Source organism: Myotis yumanensis, unplaced genomic scaffold, assembly GCF_028538775.1.
Source record: "Myotis yumanensis isolate MYYU_CA2020_CCGP unplaced genomic scaffold, mMyoYum1.0.hap1 SCAF_12, whole genome shotgun sequence".
Classification (NCBI taxonomy): Eukaryota; Metazoa; Chordata; class Mammalia; order Chiroptera; family Vespertilionidae; genus Myotis; species Myotis yumanensis.
Genome location: NW_027223763.1, coordinates 54499926 through 54519305, shown reverse-complemented (window position 1 = coordinate 54519305; position 19380 = coordinate 54499926). Strand labels below are relative to the sequence as shown.

The 19380-nt window shown below is 41.1% G+C and overlaps 1 protein-coding gene across 1 annotated transcript in view; it reads right to left on the bottom strand.

Annotated features, from left to right (window-relative positions):
* Positions 1–15541, bottom strand: part of LURAP1L (leucine rich adaptor protein 1 like) — a 42659-nt gene extending 27118 nt beyond the window's left edge. The window contains exon 1 of the mRNA XM_070431677.1: positions 14538–15541. Coding sequence (XP_070287778.1) covers positions 14538–14843 — 306 coding nt within the window. The 5' untranslated portion in view covers positions 14844–15541. The remainder of the gene's footprint in view (positions 1–14537) is intronic.
* Between the last annotated feature and the right edge of the window lie 3839 nt (positions 15542–19380).

Sequence of the window (19380 nt, the reverse complement as noted above, 5' to 3'; positions counted from 1 at the left end):
TGATAGTAGAGCTTGAGTCATTACTTCTTTGGTCAAGTAACTATAGCATTAGGCAGGAGACTAGTCGCATTTATTGGGCAAATACAGTATTCTAGCAAATATAGCTACAGACATTGCATTGAAACATAGTTAGCAAATGTTATATTCATCTTTGAAGCATTATAACATCATTAACTTTAGGACTGAGGAAAGAAGATAGCATATGTGAAAATGCTTTGTAAACTACGATGTATAGTGCAAAATAACGACTCACAGGAGACATCTTTTCTTAGACAAAAATGGTAAAAAATTATATTCTTTTCCTGTGACCTTTTCTCTCACTTAACAAAACGGGCTCTTCAAATCCCTGTTCCCATACAGTTCAAATATTAGAAGGCAATAGTGTTGTTACTGTATCCGGCATTCAAATGTATTTACTGGATACCACCTATGCTCCAAAATCTTCCAGCTGCTACTTCATATTTTCACAGGGAACATAAACTCTGGCTGAAAAGATGATTTTGTGAGAATAGAATTTCTGGCATTAGGTCAACAGGAAGGTGAGAAGTTGAGGGCGTTTTCCGATTGCCCCTAGTATGCTTCAGGTAGACCCTGCTATATTGTCTAACTGAATGCTGGTCTGGTCGATGTGAAGTAGCCACTTCTAGTGTCCTTTCAAAGATATTCTTAGGGAAGGTCTGAACTCAGCAGGAAAAGGATGGATGTCATTAATTATGACTGCGATTCTGCAAGAGGGAGGAAGGACATTTATGCCCTGTAACTGTTCTCGTTGGAGAAATACTCACTGAGGTATTTAGAAGTAAAGTAATAGCATGTCTGCCATGTTTTTCTTTAATTTGGAGAGTGTGTTTATGAAAGCTGGGAACAGCGAAACAAGAAACGGCTTAGGGTAGAAGCAGCAGGAGAGAACCTGGGCGGTGGCTCCCTAGAAACATTGCAGGAAAGAAGTGAGCTGTGGCAGGGCTGCTGTCAGCTCACTGAAAAGTCAGAGAAAAGGGGGCCATGGGACCAGATTCATGGGTTAAGCCTGAGAGGAGCGGCTGCTGCCCATTGCACCCCTGGTTGCAAGTCTCCTGGGGACCCTTAAGAGTTTAGGAGAGAAAAGGCAATTTTCTGTCTAAAAATGTATATAAACATCTATCCGAGTCCTAATATTCTCCACTCATGTGAAGAGACTATAGAATGCGTGTAAATATTTCTGAGAGTAGCAGACAAGTTCATTACCTTCCTTTGGTGAACTTGTCCATGTTTAGCATCAGCTACTGTGACTAAAATCACAAGGGTCCCTTGGTTTTTAATGCACCTTATTCTACAGGGAGGACGTTCCTAAGTTGAAGTGGCCAATTCTTACGTAGGCACTAAGCATTCCAGGTATTACTTCTATGCAAAGGCGCTCAGTGCCAAACTTAGCAACTCAGACTTAGTATGTGTAGGACAAGAAGCTATTTTACATGTAGTCATACTCCCTTTTTCTTTGAAATGGAATAAAGGGAAGAGAGAGAAAAATGAGTAGTAGAAATAATTCTAATCTCATCTTTTCTTATAAGCACCAAAAAGTTAAGCTATTAATCAAATGGGCAGGACAGAAAAACTATTGCTTAATGAGCTCTTTCTGTTTAGCAGGCTGAATGCCAGCTATTTTATATATATTAAACTCTGAAAGGCATTTAGCTGATAAAAGGCAGAGCTATAATTCCTTGACTTCAACTCTACCTTATTCTGAAGCACATATTCTTTAATTTTTTTATTTTTTAATTCTATCTATCATTTTTTTTTCTTAACAAAATACAAAATATACTCAGTGTAGAGCAAGCATCTCAAACTCAACAGCTAACATGGGCCAAATAAATAAGGTTTAAGTTTATGTGGGCTGCAAAAAAACAAAAGCTTCAATTTTCATAGAAACGTAGGTTTATTTCGATAGAGACATGCTGAATACAAAGGGCTGACATAAATGAGTACTCGATCATGAGTATTTGCTGTGGGCTGCATGTGGACTGTGGGCCGCAAATTTGACATACTTGGTGTAGAGGAATCAGATGAAACAAGAGCTAAACAGAAAAACAAAAAAAACATATCACCTATAACTCCACCACCCAATGATACCACTCTGAATATTATAGGATATTTTTATCTCCAACCTTTTTTCCTAAGCATATTATATCCAAAACTTTTTGCTGTTCATAAATCTATATATATAAAAGCCTAAGCGACCCTTATGACTGGAATGACCGGTCGACCAGTCGCTATGACTCATACCCACCACCAGGGGACAGACACTCAATGCAGGAGCTGCCCCCCTGGTGGTTAGTGCACTCCCACAGCCAACCTTTCAGAGCCAGCCAACCTCCCTCATTCCTGCCCGTGGCCGGCCAACCTCCCATGGTCCCTCCTCCCATCTGCCCCCTACTCCGTCAGGCCGGCCAACCTCCCACGGTCCCTCCACCCCACTGACTGGCCAACCTCCCGTGGTCCCTCCTCCCATCTGCCCCCTACTCTGGCAGGCCGGCCACCCCCCTGTGGTCCCTCCACCCCACTGACTGGCCAACCTCCCGAGGTCCCTCCCCCCAGCTGGCTGGCCAACCTCCTGCAGTCCTTCCCCCTGTCCTTCACCCCCGGCTGGCAGAACCCAATTGGCCCAGCCCCGGTTGGGATTGGGTGAGACAGCCTGATGACCCTGATCACCAGCCAGGCCTGGGGACCCCACCCATGCACAAATTTGTGCACCGGGCCTCTAGTAATTTTAAAATATAATTTAAATAGCTAAACAAATTTCTATTATATGCACATAAATAACCTACCTACCATTATTGGTCATTTAGATTATTTTTATTTTTTAATCATGAATAATACCAAAATTACAGACTATATTTTTGTGTGCATATTCATTATTTCCTTAGGGTAAGTAAATTTCTATATTTATCCTAAATATTCCTGGCACCAGAATTGCTATGTCAAAGAATATTTTTTTTTCCTTTTTTAAATACAGTGTCAAGTTTACCTCTAAAGGCACCTTGAACATACACACTTCTGGCCCCTGTGAGAAGACTGCCTGTTTCTCTCCACTCTTGCCAAGACATGGCCTTGTCATTCTTTTCTCATTTTGCAAGAAAGGCAAGAAAGTCCTTTGTTTTACACATAGACCCAGAAACCCAGGAGGAACTCATTGAGCTTTTATTGTGTTTTACACTGGAGAGCTTTCATCTGAGGTTATAAATCCATGGCTTGTAGACACACATGCTAGAGCATTTTTCCCCATAGTGAATGATTGTAGAGTTTGTTTTTTGATGAATAACTGGAATTGCCAATTAACAATGATAATGAATAGAAGTATCTGAACATGGAATGTTCTGTCTTGTGAGCCAGGGAAGTACCCATCACTGAAGAAGTTGAAGAAAAAAATAATCAGCTGACTAGCATGCCAGTAGGGAATTGGTCTAGATGACCTCTATAGTTTCTTTCTACCTTAAGGCCTTTGATGCTCTTTTCTTTGTTGTTGTTATTATTATTATTATTATTATTAGTAGTAGTAGTAGTAGTAGAGAAGCAAGCAAGAATTTATTGATGACTGAAAAAAATATACGTAGGACAGTAAAACAAGGAAGGGCATAGAAGAAGCGACAGGAGAGCCTGGGCTGGGCTGCCTTGGCTCACCAGGAAGTCAGAGAAAAAGGGACCTTGGAGTCAGGTTCGGGGGTTAGCCTGGGATGAGCTGCCTCTGCCCATTGCTCCCCTGGTTGCAAGACTCGTGCAGTTCCTTGGAGGTTAGGAAATGCACACCTGTGGGGAGAGGAGAAGGGGAAGGGAATGGCCTGGGTGTGCTCCCTGGAGGGAGAGCACCCTGGGACCTAGCTGTCCCTGCCCATTCTCCCCTGGTTCCAAGTCTCATGGGGTCCCTTGGAGTTTAGGAGATCCGTGATTATGTGGGAAGGAGAGGGGGGAGGGAATGGCATGGGAGTGACCCCTGGAGGGAGAGCACCCTATGATGCTCTTTTCTATTTCTAGAGATTATTGACTCTGTATTTTTGCCTCATCAATTGCAATATTTGTATACAAATAGAGTGATTCTCTCTGACTGCTGTACTTTGTCAGTAATCTATCCGAAGTGGCAGCACTGTAAGTTATGCTTTGAAGCAATATATACCTATAATCAATACCAGAGTGTTTGCTGAATCTAGAAAATTAGCTGCAACATGAGCTCCTAAGAGTTTCAGTTTGAAAATTATGCATGCACGTATAGTCACAAAAATACATGTATAATTATAGCTAAAGTATGTAAGAAACCAGAGGTATGCTTTCATGTGTTCAGAAAATTTCTAGGAGGATACATAAAATATTATTCTTAGTAGTTGTCTCTAAGGAGGGGAAATTGGGTAAAGGGATGTGGGGAACTTTTTCTAGTACTTTCCACTTTAGATCATTTTATACTGTTTGCATGTTTCAATGACTGCATGTAAGAATTTAATCATCATAATTTAAGATTTTATGAAATTAAAAGAACATTTAGAAACAAAGTTAACCACACCAATGAAAAGCCAATCGGACCTATTTATCATTGAATTGTCAGCAAAGGAACTACCGGTATCTGAATTGAGCAGCCTTACAAGTTGGACTTTATCACCAACTTGTGATAAAGTGACTTGTGAGGAGGGACTTTTCTTCTCGATTTCTTCTCAATATATGGAAAGTTGGAGACTTAAGTCCTAAGTTAACATACAGAGAGAAAATTCCATAATTTTAATTACAAACAGGTAATTCTGATCATTTTTTTAGTTTGCATAAAAAGAATCCATGGTATCCATCAAATCTTTTTTAAATCTTAAAAATTATTCAAGAAAAGCTGATGCTGATAGTAGAGGAGGACATGCATATGAATGTGATGTGCCCCCTAGAACTTAGAAATGAGGGAAATTATCCCCTGAAAATCTGAAATTAATCATAAGGCATCAGAGGTCAGGATTGAACTATCACCCCTAAAGGCAGTCCAGTGTGCCCGACTCCTGACTGATGGGATTAACATTTTGAAGACTAAGATGTGTCAGTTAGAATATAGGCTTAACTGCAATGGACATTCTGCCTGACCCAACCAAGGCAGTTTTTTAATTAGTAACTGGTTGAGGTTTATATGAGAAGTGATAAAATAGGATAAAAATTAACTAGATAAACATTTCTTAAGTTCTATCAGGAATCTGTTTGTATTACCTAACACCTCACAGTGCCTACCTCAAAAGTGGGTGAGGGGTGAGAACAGAACAACATATACATGAAAACTGTTTACAGTACTAACTGGCATAATGTAATCATCCAGTGCATGTCAGATGAAGGAAAATGAAATCTAAAACACCAAAATTATGTGAATGTATATGTGTGTGTGTGTGTGTGTGTGTGTGTGTATGTATATATATATATATATATATATATATATGCAAAGAGATTGAAAAAGGCCTGAGAGGATTCATACCAAACTTCAACAGCAGTTTCCTTTGGGGTATAGAGTAATATGGGGGAGCTAAAGTATTGAGAATAAGTGAAGGGAGACTTTTGTTTTCCTTTTTCAATGTCTATATTTCTGGAAGTTTTTTTTTTTAATATATTTTGTTGATTTTTTACAGAGAGGAAGGGAGAGGGATAGAGAGTTAGAAACATCGATGGGAGAGAAACATCGATCAGCCGCCTCCTGCACATCTCCTACTGGGGATGTGCCCGCAACCCAGGTACATGCCCTTGACCGGAATCGAACCCGGGACCTTTCAGTCCGCAGGCCAACGCTCTGTCCACTGAGCCAAACTGGTTTCGGCAATTTCTGGAAGTTTTATAATGAAAAAGCATATCTTTAATTTAAAAAAAGGAAACAATAATGTTTTTGAAGAAATAACAATGGATCCATTGGTAGATGTGTGATGAAATTATTGTAAAAATGTGCATTCACAGCAAATGAGCATACTTCATGGTACTCACATATAGTATGATTTGTGAGTAATTTGGATCCGCCATGTAGCCAGGCTCACAGTGGCCCTTGTTTGAATAAATGGCTGAGAAACCAATTCTAGTGACTTAGTCAAGTTACTTAACCTCTGTAAGCCAGTTTCCTTATCTGTAAAATGAACATATGCATATATGTGTAACCCATGGACACAGACTAGTACAGTAAAGGCCTGTAGTGGAGGGCGGCAGTGGGGTGGAGGGAGTCAATGGCAGGGGGGGGGGGGGGGAAGGAGGACATCTCTAATACTTTTAACAATAAAGATAATTTTTTTTAAAAGAGTGGTTGGGCTGGTAGCACCAGTTTTTTCCTAAGACAGATAAACTATGTCTAACTTTGGTAAAAAAAAAAAAAAAAAAGTACATGTTGGTATAGCCATTTTAACATACATAGAAATTGGATACTAAATAGACATAATAATAAAAAATAGCTACATATAAACATCCATGTCTTTAGTTATTCCTCCTGGGAGAGCTTATGGTAAATAAGGATATAATTTAAACTATTTAATATTTTGAAATTCTGAAAGGAAAGCAGATATATACATTTAATTCTGGGTGTCAACAAAAGCATAGAGGTACTCTCAAGCATGAAATGTAATACTACAGTCATGGTTAAAAGTTCAGATCCTGTGGGGAGGAGGGAGGCTAGAAGGGGTCAATGGGGAAAGAAAGGGTACATCTATATTACTTTCAACAATAAAGGTAAATTAAAAAAAAAAAAAAAGCTCAGATACTGACTACAACCTAGCTCATCTCCTTACTATCTTGGTAATCTTAAGCATTAACAATAAACCTTAGTACTTCATCTATAAGATAACTGTGAAAATTATGTTTAGTTACGATAACTATAAGGTTTCAATGAGATGATACATATAACATGTTTAACAGAGTACCTGGCACACAGAAAGATCTCATTATATGGTGATGGAAGACCTGACTTGGGGTGCTGAACACCAGACAATATATAGATGATGTATTATAATTGCACACCTGGAACCTATACAATTTTATTAACCTATGTCACCCAAATAAATTCACAATGAATGAATGAATGAATGAAAGGTCTCATTCTAAGTAGTCTCCAGTTCCTCAGACTACCTAGGATACTGGAAATTAGGTTCATTAACCTATGCTACTGTACTCTGCTTGCACTGGAGCTGGGGAAAGGCTACCCACATTTCTTTTTTGCTTTTGTATAGAAATTCGGTCCCTATGGAAGATCTAGTGACATGGTTGAAGCTATGATAGTCAGTTTGGTAGAAGCGGTGCTTAAGCTTTCATGTGTCGCAAAGCAGCATTGCCCATCTAGGGCTTCTTGTCTAAAGTCAACAGAACAGCCATGTAATTGACATAATACAGTAGCTGTTAACTGTCATCATTCTCACTGTTTTTGAATGCCTATGTAATAACTGATTTTCTCATTTCATTGAGTTCATACGGCGCCTTGGTAGAGATGCCTTTATCCCTATGTGAAAAAGAAACTGTATTATAACTTGCTCAGAAATGGTATTATAACTTGCGCAGTGCCACATACCAGTGAGTGAAAGAGCCAAGGCTAGCATGAGGGACCATGGAAGATGAGCTAAAGTCTCTGCAGGGATAGAGTGTTGGGCCGAGACAGCCTGCTGGGCCCTGTTGGTTTGTGTCCTGTCTTGTTCTAGACGTGACTGGAATCCTAGCTTGTCTGATTCCAAAGCCGCTGAAGGTTCCAGCCAACCGGAGGTCCACCACATGAGTAGTGAATATTAACCTTTAAAGAAGAACAACAAAAAAATGTCCTTCAAAGAAATAGAAACACATTCTCAGGGACCCCAGAGAACTCCAGACATAAAGCCCAGTTTCAGAAGTCGTATCTTAAAAGCTAAAGCCTTAGTGTGTGAAAAAGCCTTTTCATTGTGACTCACCACTACAAAGTGGACGGTAAAAGGTGTTTTTATGCATGCAATCACCCCAGTGAACACAACCAGTTTTAAAATTGGCGTAAAATGTGGTCTCTCAAGGTCGGGGCAGTATGGTTGTGTAACTAGAATAAAAATGAAAGGTAATTCTTTTTGGTCAGAATATGTTCCTCATGAGTGTACCAATCATTCAACATACATTCCTTGGGACAGGGCCGGGCTCATCCATTTTTTGGAAATGTCACTGTTTTCACGTTATGTATAAATCCTCGGCATTCTGTCTGTGTAACATTACTATCTCTGCCTGCACTGCCATTAATTTTGAGCCACTGTGTAAGGAAACATGTTTCAACAAGATTTGTTTACTAGAGTAAGGAAGTTTAATAATACTCCATGCACAACATGACAGAAGAAACTACTGTTAGGAATCAGATTTCCTGATCTCTTTTATGTCTTTATCCCTAATATTAAGCCTATAATTTATGTAGTTATTAGCACTTTTAATTCCTTGTACAAGGCACATTTGCTGTGAGAAATCTCCTCAGCTTTATCTGTTAGTCTCAACGTTTATGTGTAATCTCCACCATCGCATCACACACCTGCTGATGTATTTGTTTGTAATCTTTCTCTGGCCAAATTATATTCCCTTTTTATCTTTTCATCTCTCTTGTGAACTCATCAAAGAAGTTGCCTTCTACTTTAAGCTTCTCAATTATATATCAAAGGGTTTTCCTTAAGTTTTTTGTCCAACTTAAAAAAATAACTAAATTTTAGAAACCATGATATAAATCTTGTTGCCTACTTAAGTTGAAGTATTGCTGATGCAAGTGTGAAGTTCGTGTAGTAAAATTCTTTTTGAGGACATTTAAGATAATTTTTCTTTTTTTTCAATAAAAATAAGTTTTATTGATTTTACAGAGAGGAAGGGAGAGAGAGAGTTAGAAACATAGATCAGCTGCCTCCTGCACGCCTCCTACTGGGGATGTGCCCGCAATCAAGGTACATGCTCTTGACCAGAATTGAACCTGGGACCCTTCAGTCTGCAGGCCGAGGCTCTATCCACTGAGCCAAACCAGTTGGGGCAATAATTTTTCGTTTTACTACAAAATAAGTAAGCCATTTAACACAGGGTACACACATGAAAAAGATCAGTGAGAAAAAGTATCAGTAACATTTTTTTACTATTATTATTATTATTTTAAATGTATAGTTGAAAGTATTACAGATATCCCCTTTGTTTTTGTTTTTTTTTGTTTTTCCCATTGACCCCCTCCACCCCACACCTGCCCCTCCCAGGCCTTCGCCACAGGATTGTCTGTCCAAGGGCTATGCATATATGCATATGAGTTTCCTGCTAATCACTCCCCACCCTCGCACCCCACCTTCCCTCTGAAAAATAACATTTTGATTTATGTTCCAGTATCACTTGATGTATCTGCATTTGTGTCTACTACTGTATTTGCCTAGAAAACTTTATTAAAGCAAGAGTTGATGAATTGGGTGAGGTGTTTAAATGCTTTAATAGTAGGAAAAAAAATAACTAACTTGAGATTGTTTTTACCTCACTACTACATAGCTGGTATGCAAATAATTGGCAAAAATATGGAAATCAGGACACAATATTTTCAAATTAGTTTTTATAATGGCACTGCAATAACCATCCCAACATAATAAAGAGTTGACTAAAATCCAGAATATGGCATCTACAAGTAATACGTACTTCTTTACAAACTCTACTTTGATTCTGTAAACAGTAATTATGTAGGAAGGCAAATGTGGGAAGGTGTATTAGACTCCTTCTAATTCCAGGTTCTCGTTCTTTAGTAATTGCTTTTATAATCTCCTGCATTTCAAATTTCTTCCAGAGTAAATTGATGTAGATAATTTTCACGCTCAAGCTAGATGTATGAAATGGATGCATTGAAGTAGCACTAAAACTCTTTACACATACTGTAAAAGTGCAATATAAAATTAATCACTAAGAAATCAAATGCAGGTTCTGACCAAGATTGTTTATAATTATTGGAAAATATTTGGATATTCTGAGATATTCTAGAACTTAGAGTAATAGTATTTGATAAGTAATGCTTAAAGTTCCACTTTTAAGAAAATTTTGCAAAAGGAATCTTTATGCACTGAAAGAAGTATAATACTCATAACAATGTATTGGTGCCACCCCCCTCCAAAAAAAGGAGTCTTTGCATAGAGAGTAGGAAGAAAATTTCAAATAATTTCATAGACCTTGGATGACTGGCTTTTTAAAGTAGGCCTTTTGTTCTATATTCCCAAGGCCTTGAGGCAGACCTAGTACATAGTAGGCACTCAATAAATATTTGTTGATTATTGAATGAACTCCTGTATGAAACAACCCCTGGCATGCATCCTGAGGGATTCTTTAGATTGGTCTCTTAGTATTTTAGGGAGTGGTAACATATTACAGATGTATAAAAAACTATATTTTGAAGGGAAATTATTGGGATACAGACCAGAATGTTCATAAAAACACAGTACATGGATTCAGATGATATGAGTTAAGTTGTGATTCTGTCCACTAATTAGCTGTGTGACCTTGGCCTGCTTTCTCAACCTTCTCTAAGCCACAATGATCACATTTGTAAAAGAATTCCTTTCCCAGTATGGTCTTATGCAAATGATATGATAGATATTAAAACACTCTGTGAACTGAAAAGTGGTGAACAAATATTATTGGACATAATTTGTACAAGAGGTCTGAAATCTATTTCCAATTTTATCATATATTTCCTATGTGTATCTCTTCATTTTTTATTGTATTGTCAAATTTCCTCATCTTTAAATTAAAAATCAAAATACTTTACACAAGGGAAAATTTTCTCCCTCCCCCAAACATCCTGATGGTTACCTTGAATTGGCCTGTCGTATCAAATATATTCCTGAAAAATTTCTTTTGCAATATTTTCCTTCCTACACCTCTATTATGTATAGTGCTATTTCTGTTGTTAATAAGAGTTTCGACATTAAGAAATTTGATCACAGAAACAGATTCTCCCCCCTGTTCAATCTTTTTCAACTTTCTTCCATTACAATGCATTTCACAGGCCTCTATGAGCATGGATTATAACATTAACTAATAAGAGTTAAGGAAATTATGCATAAAAGCATAAAAGGAGATGAGAGAGACAATGATAAAGTCATGTGTATGTAAAGAATCTTAAGACTATTTCCCTGCAAGGCTATGCTGTATTGTGTCCAAGGTATACACATCCATTCTAATAGGAAAAGGAGGCTAATTCCTGGAAGTCTCTAGAAAGGTGTGTGCATGGCTAAGGTACATCTTAGGTAGGAGTTATGAAGGCAAGATCAAAGCCTGACAATTCTAGACTATCCAGAAGAAAAATCTGTGAACAACTCAAAATAATGAGCATGAAATATGGGGTCATACATAATACCAAGAAGGTTAACCCAATGCTCATGGTAGAGGATAGACAAGGACATAAAAATCATGATTAAGAGATCATAGCTCAGCTTCTCTACATGGAGACACTAGGGGAAGATAGGAAGAATTGCATCTGTTTCATGTTTATGAGAAAACTGCCAAGTCTACATGAAAACAAATCTGTTGCTTTGCAACTATGCTAAAGCTGAGCACCCAGAGAGGTATGCAAATTGGGGGGAAACTCTCTCATTGGCCAGGAAATATACCTTCTCTCTCACGTCTCATAGCCAGTGTTATCATGTGCTCAATGGAGACCTTTATTAGAGTACATAATGGAACACAAGACATCTGTTCTGGCATGAATTCTCCTAAGTGCATAGATGCTTCACATAGAAAATATAATGAATAGTCAATTTAGCAATGTGCCTCTGCTGTTACTGTTCTCTTTGCTTTTTAAAGTTTATTTATTAAGATACCATAATCATTGCACATAGCAAGATCTGGCTTGGGGAAATAGATTTTTATTAACTCTATAACATTTTCATTAGGAAAAACAGATATATCTGGAAAGTGTTGAAGAGGAAGAGAATACATGACCTCTATATATACCACTTTGGAATTTGGATTATTTTGAGCTGAAGACAATCAAGACCCAGCAGGCTGGAGAAAAAAATTTACTTCTCCCTTAACTACCTAAAAGAATGTAGATAGGGGCCTGGTTCAGAAAGAGAGCTATTACCAGAGATAACTTTTATCTGAACAGCCGGTCTGTTAGCCAGGCAAACATCTAATTTCCAAACATCTGCTCTTCTTCTTGGCCTGAGAACTACCTTTCTCCCCTTTGAAGCCCTAGTGCCCTATTCCATTACTTTTCTCAGAGAGGCAAGTACGCCTCAACTGCCTCACTTGACCCTGTGTCTCACATTTTATTGGGGTTACCTTACATAAGAAATTAAATTTGTTTTTCCCCTGTTAATCTGTCTTATGTCAATTTACTTGTTAGACCAGCCAAAGAACCGAGAAGAATAGGAGGAAATTTTCCTCCTTAGTAGTGTCTTTAGTTGTTAATAACCAGATGCTTTTTTTTTAACCTACGGAGTTACAGAACACATTTGGCTTAATAAACTAAAAATAATAAATGGCAAATGAGTACAAGAAATTGGAGAGCCTTAATAGAGAGGCTCCTTGACTTTTTCATTTTGTACTTTCAGCAGCCAGTTACTTAACAGGTATAATAAATGCTTAATAAATACTTGTTGAATAATATGTATAACCTGTGTATCTGGACAGTGAAACATAAGTATAGTATAAAATCATTTGCATTACACATGATGCATGAATATATACACATACAACTACCTATTCATATGCGTGCATGCACACACACATATATATATATATTTCTCACCTGAGGATATGTTTTTATTTATTTTTATTTTATTTATTTTTAAATATATATTTTATTGATTTCAGAGGGAAGAAAGAGGGAGAGAGAAAGAGATAGAAACATCAATGATGAGAATCATTGGCTGCCTCCTGCACACCTCCTACTGGGGATTGAGCCTGCAACCCGGGCATGTGCCCTTGACCGGAATCAAATCTGGACCTTAGTCCACAGGCTGATGCTCTATCCACTGAGCCAAACTAGCTAGGACTGTTTTTATTTATTTTTAAAGAGAGCGGGAAGGACAGAAAAAGAGAGAGGGGAACCTAGATATGAGAGAAACATTGATCAGTTGCCTCCCAAATGGGCCCCCACTGTGGATCAAACCCGCAACCTAGGTATGTGCCCTGACAGGGAATTGAACCCACAACCTCCTGGTTCACCAGAGGATGCTCCAACCAACTGAGGCATGGGGCTTGGGCTATAACTATATATATTTTTAAACACCTGGGCACTCCATGTAGGGAAAAAATGAATACTTGAGACATACAAGCTATAGAATGGCTTTAAAGAACTTGAGAGAGGTTTTTAGTGTTTCCTAGAGCCTTCATGTGGTGAAAATTCTGAACATGGGACAGATCTTGAAGACTGGCTTTTTGTGCTCATATGATTGCCAAGATTACTCTAGGCTGTGGAATCCATTCCCTCCAGAGTGTTCCAATTGCAGAAAGAGAGGAGGGAAACACCTCTGGTTACTTCTTTTTAATGCAAAGTTCCAGCAGACAGCATCATTTACGTAGAAAATCCTTCCAATCATCCTTCAAGGAGGCCCCTGTTGCAACTGTCCTTCTCCCCAACCTGGTAGAAAATGCTGTTGATTTGTTGTCATTTTACTCAAAATATTCAGGAAGGAGTCATTTCCTCCAACCACTTCGTTGTACAAATACACTGAGGCCGCAGAGAAGTGACTTGCACAAGAGCTTATGGCAAGTGCCTTTATCTAAATCCATCCGGAATAAGGAGTGTTCCCTGTCCCCCTCCTCCTCCCACCCTCCCTTTCTTGGGCTAACATTTGCAAACAGCACAGAAAACAATTGCAGATTGAGGACTGAGGGGGAAGGGGAGGAAGTGGTTATTAGCAAATCCCTGGGCCTGGAGATCACCTGCTCTCTTGGATCAAAACAGTGTAGCAAGCTATTCATGAGAACATCAAGGACAGGAGGAGTGGGCCATTGTTTTCCGAACCAGCTGTGGAGAATCAGCTCAACAGTGGCCTCGGAACAGCAGCTGCACCAAGGGGCGGAGGCCATGGAGGTGGGAGAGGAGTGAGCGAGCAAGTCAGGCAGCCAGGCTGCAGGGACCCCGCGGCGCCACCTCTCGGCAAACCCGGAAGTGTTTCCGTAATAAGCGCAATGGCCTGAGCCACCTTTTTGAACCTAAAGTGTGAATGGCTCGCAGCAGGCCCCAGATGCTTCGGTAGTAACCGCAAACCCGGGGGGGGGGGGGGGGGGGGGGGGGGGGGGGGGGGGATTGGTGCCGGGGGACTGCGCTCTGGCCGCTAAATGATGGACGCAGCCAGGGAGCACCAAGTCCTTGCAATCAAAATGCACAGAACAGAGCAGGCTCTGCTGTCTTGGCAAACCGTGAACCGAGCAAAGTCCGGGGTAAACAAGCCTTACAGCGGCTGCCTCCAGACCTGCACCCCCTGTGCGCTCCTCTCCCCCTCTTCTCCCACGCACCTGAACCCACCCCTGCAGCCCTCGCCACCCTCTTTCCCAGGCCCTACCTTCCCAGCTCCGATCTCTGCATTTTGCCGGGGAGGCCCCCATGCCCACCGGCGGCGCACCGCACTCACCATCTCTTGCCTGAGGAGGTGCAGCTTGGTTTCCAGCCTCTCCAGGGTGCTGGAGTGGCTCCGTCTTCCCGGGGAGCCCGAGGTTGGGGAGGACGAAGAGGAGGACGACAAGGAGGGAGGGAGGCTGCAGCAGCTGCTGCTGCTGCTACAGCCGCCCCCGCCGCCGCTGCTCCCCCCACAGGGGTCCCTGATCCTTTCCAGGGGAACCGGCTCCTCCCCGCGCAGCGAGCGCACTAGGCTCTCCGGCACTTTGCGCCCCAGCTTCAGCTCGATGTCTCTGAGGTCTGGCACTGTCGCGTCTTCCATGACTTCTCAAGAGCGGCGATAATGGCAGGAAAATGCTGCGGCTGCGAGGTGGCAGCGGCTGCTAAGTCGGCCCCGAGGTCAGAGGGCCCCTCCAGCCGCCAGGGTGTCTATCCGCGGCGGGTCCAGAGCACCGTCCGCTCCATAACCGCCTGCGCGTATCCACCCTGCAATCTGCACAGGGCGCTCCGGGTCCCCGCCGCAGTCCCCTGGTCGCCGTCACTCCTCCGACTCTTACCAAGATTAGAGAGAGAGACCAATTCACCCTCTTCCCTCTTGGCCACTCCACGGCGAAGTTGAGTTAATTGATCTTGCAGAGCGGGGGAGAACGCAAGTACTACAGACCGAGAGGAAATAGAGGGAAAGGAAGCCGGCTTTAGCTTTCTGGGGGGAAATCACATTATAAAACTGTCCATCACATCCCTGCGCCATTCACTGACTGCCCATCTGGTCCCGCGCGACACAAAATAATGATGTGGCCACACTCCAGCGTCGTTTCATTTTCCAGCCATAAAGCTCCAGGCTTTCAAGGGATCCTCAGAAATCATCTCTGGTCAGTGATAGAGGGCGGGCGAGTGCATGGACGCCTGCAAGGAGGTAGTCCGCAGGAGTTTAAGGGCTTCCTGGATGCAGTAGAAATACCCTTCTTGCCATTTAGGCCGTTTGATCCAAGTCATTGTGTTCTTGAGAGCCTCAGAAACTTTAAACGGCGCTGGCAGGTGGACCGAGCCAGGGCCAACCCCTGTACCCCTGTACCGTATATCCTAGGCAAGAAGAGCAGCACGGTTCCGCACCCCTGCTGCCGGCAACAGTTTCAGCGCCCTGTTTTAGTTGGGAGTTCCTAATAGGAGTATTAGATTTCAGTTTTCCGGGCGGAATTGCCTGGCACCTACAACCTTTACAACAGTTAGCGAATATTAGAGGCAGAATAATGACTTTAAGGGTGGTGTCCTACCCCATCCCACCTTCCCAAGGCAAAAATATAACTTTAAAAGCCTTTCCTGATAATTTTAGACGAATGAAAAGTAACCAAGTGAGACTGTACAACCAAAATTAATGGTCTTACCTAATGCAACAGTATGTCACTACAAGCAGAAGTGAAGAATTAAATAGCCAGAATAATGCATGTGATTATTGAAGACAGCTATGGATTTTAAAAGGGGGAAGTTGCTGAGATGCTTTTAACTTTAATTATGGAGGGAAAATATTGAGCATAACTAGTCAAAAAGCTGTCTTTAATCGTTTTTATTTTCAACTAGTTAAGAGCATGCCAGTCTGTTGATCTGAGATACTTCTACCAGGGAAGTTATTATGGATTATAGGTTTGATTCAACATGAAATTTATGCTAATATCTTCAAGTGGAGGATACCATTTTCAACACAGTAAAGTCTAATTCTAGGGCTCCATTGGAATATTTGGAAATATGGCCCTCCTATTTCCGGGACGAATAAGTATTTGTGGTATCAGTCCTTCTGACCCTCCATTCCCAGAGGCATCATTCAGGTTTTGTCAACACTTGTAACTTCATGGACATTTCTGAGAGTTTGTTTCTAGACTCATCTAGAAAGTCTAGGGATAGGAAACGAGGCTTCTGAGTGACGTATTTCAGGGCAGGGAGAAAGTTGCTGAAGTTCTCTTGTCAGCATGTCAAATATTTGTGTTATTTCTCACTCTTAAAAAAAATAGAGAATAGTTGTAAATTAGGTGGCCCTTTTTAAAGTTGGAACAACCATTTATGGAATCAAAGGAGAACAAGACTAAATCTCAACTCACTGATAAAACTACATGCTTTGTACTAAATTTGGAAAACCACAGGCCCATTGCGTAAGAGTTGCACTGTGACATGTAATTATGGAAGGCTTGCATCTCAGTCAAGAACAGGTTTTTAAAAAATTATAAAACCCTTACAAAGTTCATAATAGAGTTGGCTGAGAAGAGTAACTTACAAATACAATATCTACCTTGAACTTGGTCAATTTAAAAAGTTTATTGTCAAGTTATCATCAATATAATCTACAAAAAAGGAACACTTCCTTTGCTGTGAGTCACAGACAATAAAATTAGTATTTGATACTGGTGAAAACTCAAAAATAGAAAAAAAAAATTTTGCCTTTTAAAGGTCAGCAGAGAAAATTCCTCTGAAATTAAAAATATGACCTATATTGAAAGTAATACTTTGTGCCAGTACAATATAAAACAAATGTTAAGACTTTTACATTTTCTCAGTTTAATGCTTTATGACATTTTGTTTAAAATAGAGACATTTTGCCCTAGGTGGTTTTGCTCAGTGGTTGGAGCATCAACCTGAGGACTCAAGGGTTCTGGGTTCGATTCCAGTCAAGGGCACATGCCCAGGTTGCAGGCTCAATCCCCAGTAGGGGGCGTGCTGGAGGCAGCTGATCAATAATTCTCTCTCATCATTGATGTTTCTCTCTCTCCCTCTCCCTTCCTCCCTGAAATCAATAAAAATATATTTTAAAAAAACAGACATTTTGAATGCTGAAATGCTAATTTTCAAAACATTTTAGAATCAATCCAGCTGGTATGGCTTAGTGCAGTGGTCGGCAAACTGCGGCTCACGAGCCACATGTGGCTCTTTAGCCCCTTGAGTGTGGCTCTTCCACAAAATACCGACTTCTGCGCATGGGCCACAAAGTTTCAATCACACTGTACATGCACACCCGCACGTGGTATTTTGTGGAAGAGCCACACTCAAGGGGCCAAAGTGCTGCATGTGGCTCACGAGCCGCAGTTTGCCGACCACTGGCATAGTGGTTGAGCATCAACCCATAAACCAGGAGGTCATGACATGATTCAGTTCCCTATCAGGGCACATGCCTGGGTTTTATGCTTAATCTCCAATAGGGGGCACGCAAGAGGCAGCCAATCAGTGATTCTCTCTCATCATTGATGTCTCTTTCTCTCTCTCTCTCCCTCTCCCTTCCTCTCTGAAATCAAGAAATATATAGATATAGATATAGATTTGGATAAAACACATACTAGAATCAGAGAACTCTTATTAGGCCTCTAATAGATTGTGTTAACCCTGTCATTACTGCTTTATATAGTCTGATCCCAGAACATTCCTTTCCAAAATGTTAAAAAAAATAAGGGTCTTTTTACCTTTGGATCTTGAGACTATTGTTGCTTCTTTTTAGGATTCTTCCATGATTAAGAAAAGAAAATGTGTGAGGAGTTTAACCCATTGCTGTTATCCTGGTATGTTAATTGCACATCTTGACTAGAGGAATTAGTTGCAAGAACTTGGTCCAGGATGGGGAGTAGGGGTAGGAGTGATTGAGGGTATTAATGAGATGAAGTGGACACACAGGAAGAACTGAGAAAAAATAAGGAAAAGCACTTCAGAGCAACCATTTATTTATATTATATTCTTAAAAAATATATTTTTATTGATTTCAGAGAGGAAGGGAGAGAGAGAGATAGAAACATCAGTGATGAGAGAGAATCATTGAACAGCTGCCTCCTGCACACCCTACTGGGGATCAAGCCTGCAACCTGGGCATGTGCCCCTGACGGGGGAATCGAACTCGGGACCCTTTAGTCCACAGGCCAACGCTCTATCTGAGCCAAACCAGCCAGGGCTATATTTTTATTTTTTGTTAATCTCAAGGATATTTTTCCATTGAATGGAGAGACACATTGGTTGGTTGCCTCCCCAGGCACCCAGACCAGGGCCAGGGATCAAGCCTTCAACCTAGGTACGTGCCTGTGCCAGGCCAGCTCAGCCAAGGGTTAGGTGAGCTTCAGGGCAGGCGGCGAAGGATGTAGAAAACACAGACAGAGAGAATAAGCTGGGTAGGTGGATCTTCCTGTGCCTGGCTGAGGCCTCAGAGAGAGGTCCAGACAGGAAGCTGAGCCTTTATTTGAGAGCCAGAGGTAAACAAAGTAGTGGTCACCATAGTTATAATGTTCTTGTGAGTCTCACTTGTTTTGGTAGTACTTGCTGCATCTTCCACAGCCCATTAGCTACCTAGGAAGGATCTAGGGAGCCATAAGGTCAAGCCTAATTATGCTAAGAGGGCTGTGCCCTCTAAACTGGGACTTGTTTGTGGCTTTGCCAACAGGTCAGTTCAAGGCTTAACCCTCTAGCCGCTCCCTACACGTGCCCTTGACCAGAATCGAGCCTGGGACCCTTCAGTCTGCAGGCTGATGCTCTATCCAGTGAGCCAAACCAGCTAGGGCACCAGAGCAACCATTATATTTGATTTTTTATAGAGAGGAAAGGAAAGGGATAGAGAGTTAGAAACATTGATGAGAGAGAAATATCGATCAGCTGCCTCTTGTACACCCCCCACTAGGGATGTACCCGCAACCAAGGTACATGCCCTTGACTGGAATCGAACCCGGGACCCTTCAGTCCACAGGCTGACGCCCTATCCACTGAGCCAAACCAGTTAGGGCCCATTTTATATTTTAATGAGTGTCCCAGTGCACGGATTCATGCACATTGAAAGGAAATTAATTAGAAGAAATATTTTAATATCACTATTCGCCCTTTCCCTATAATAGAAGTGTCAA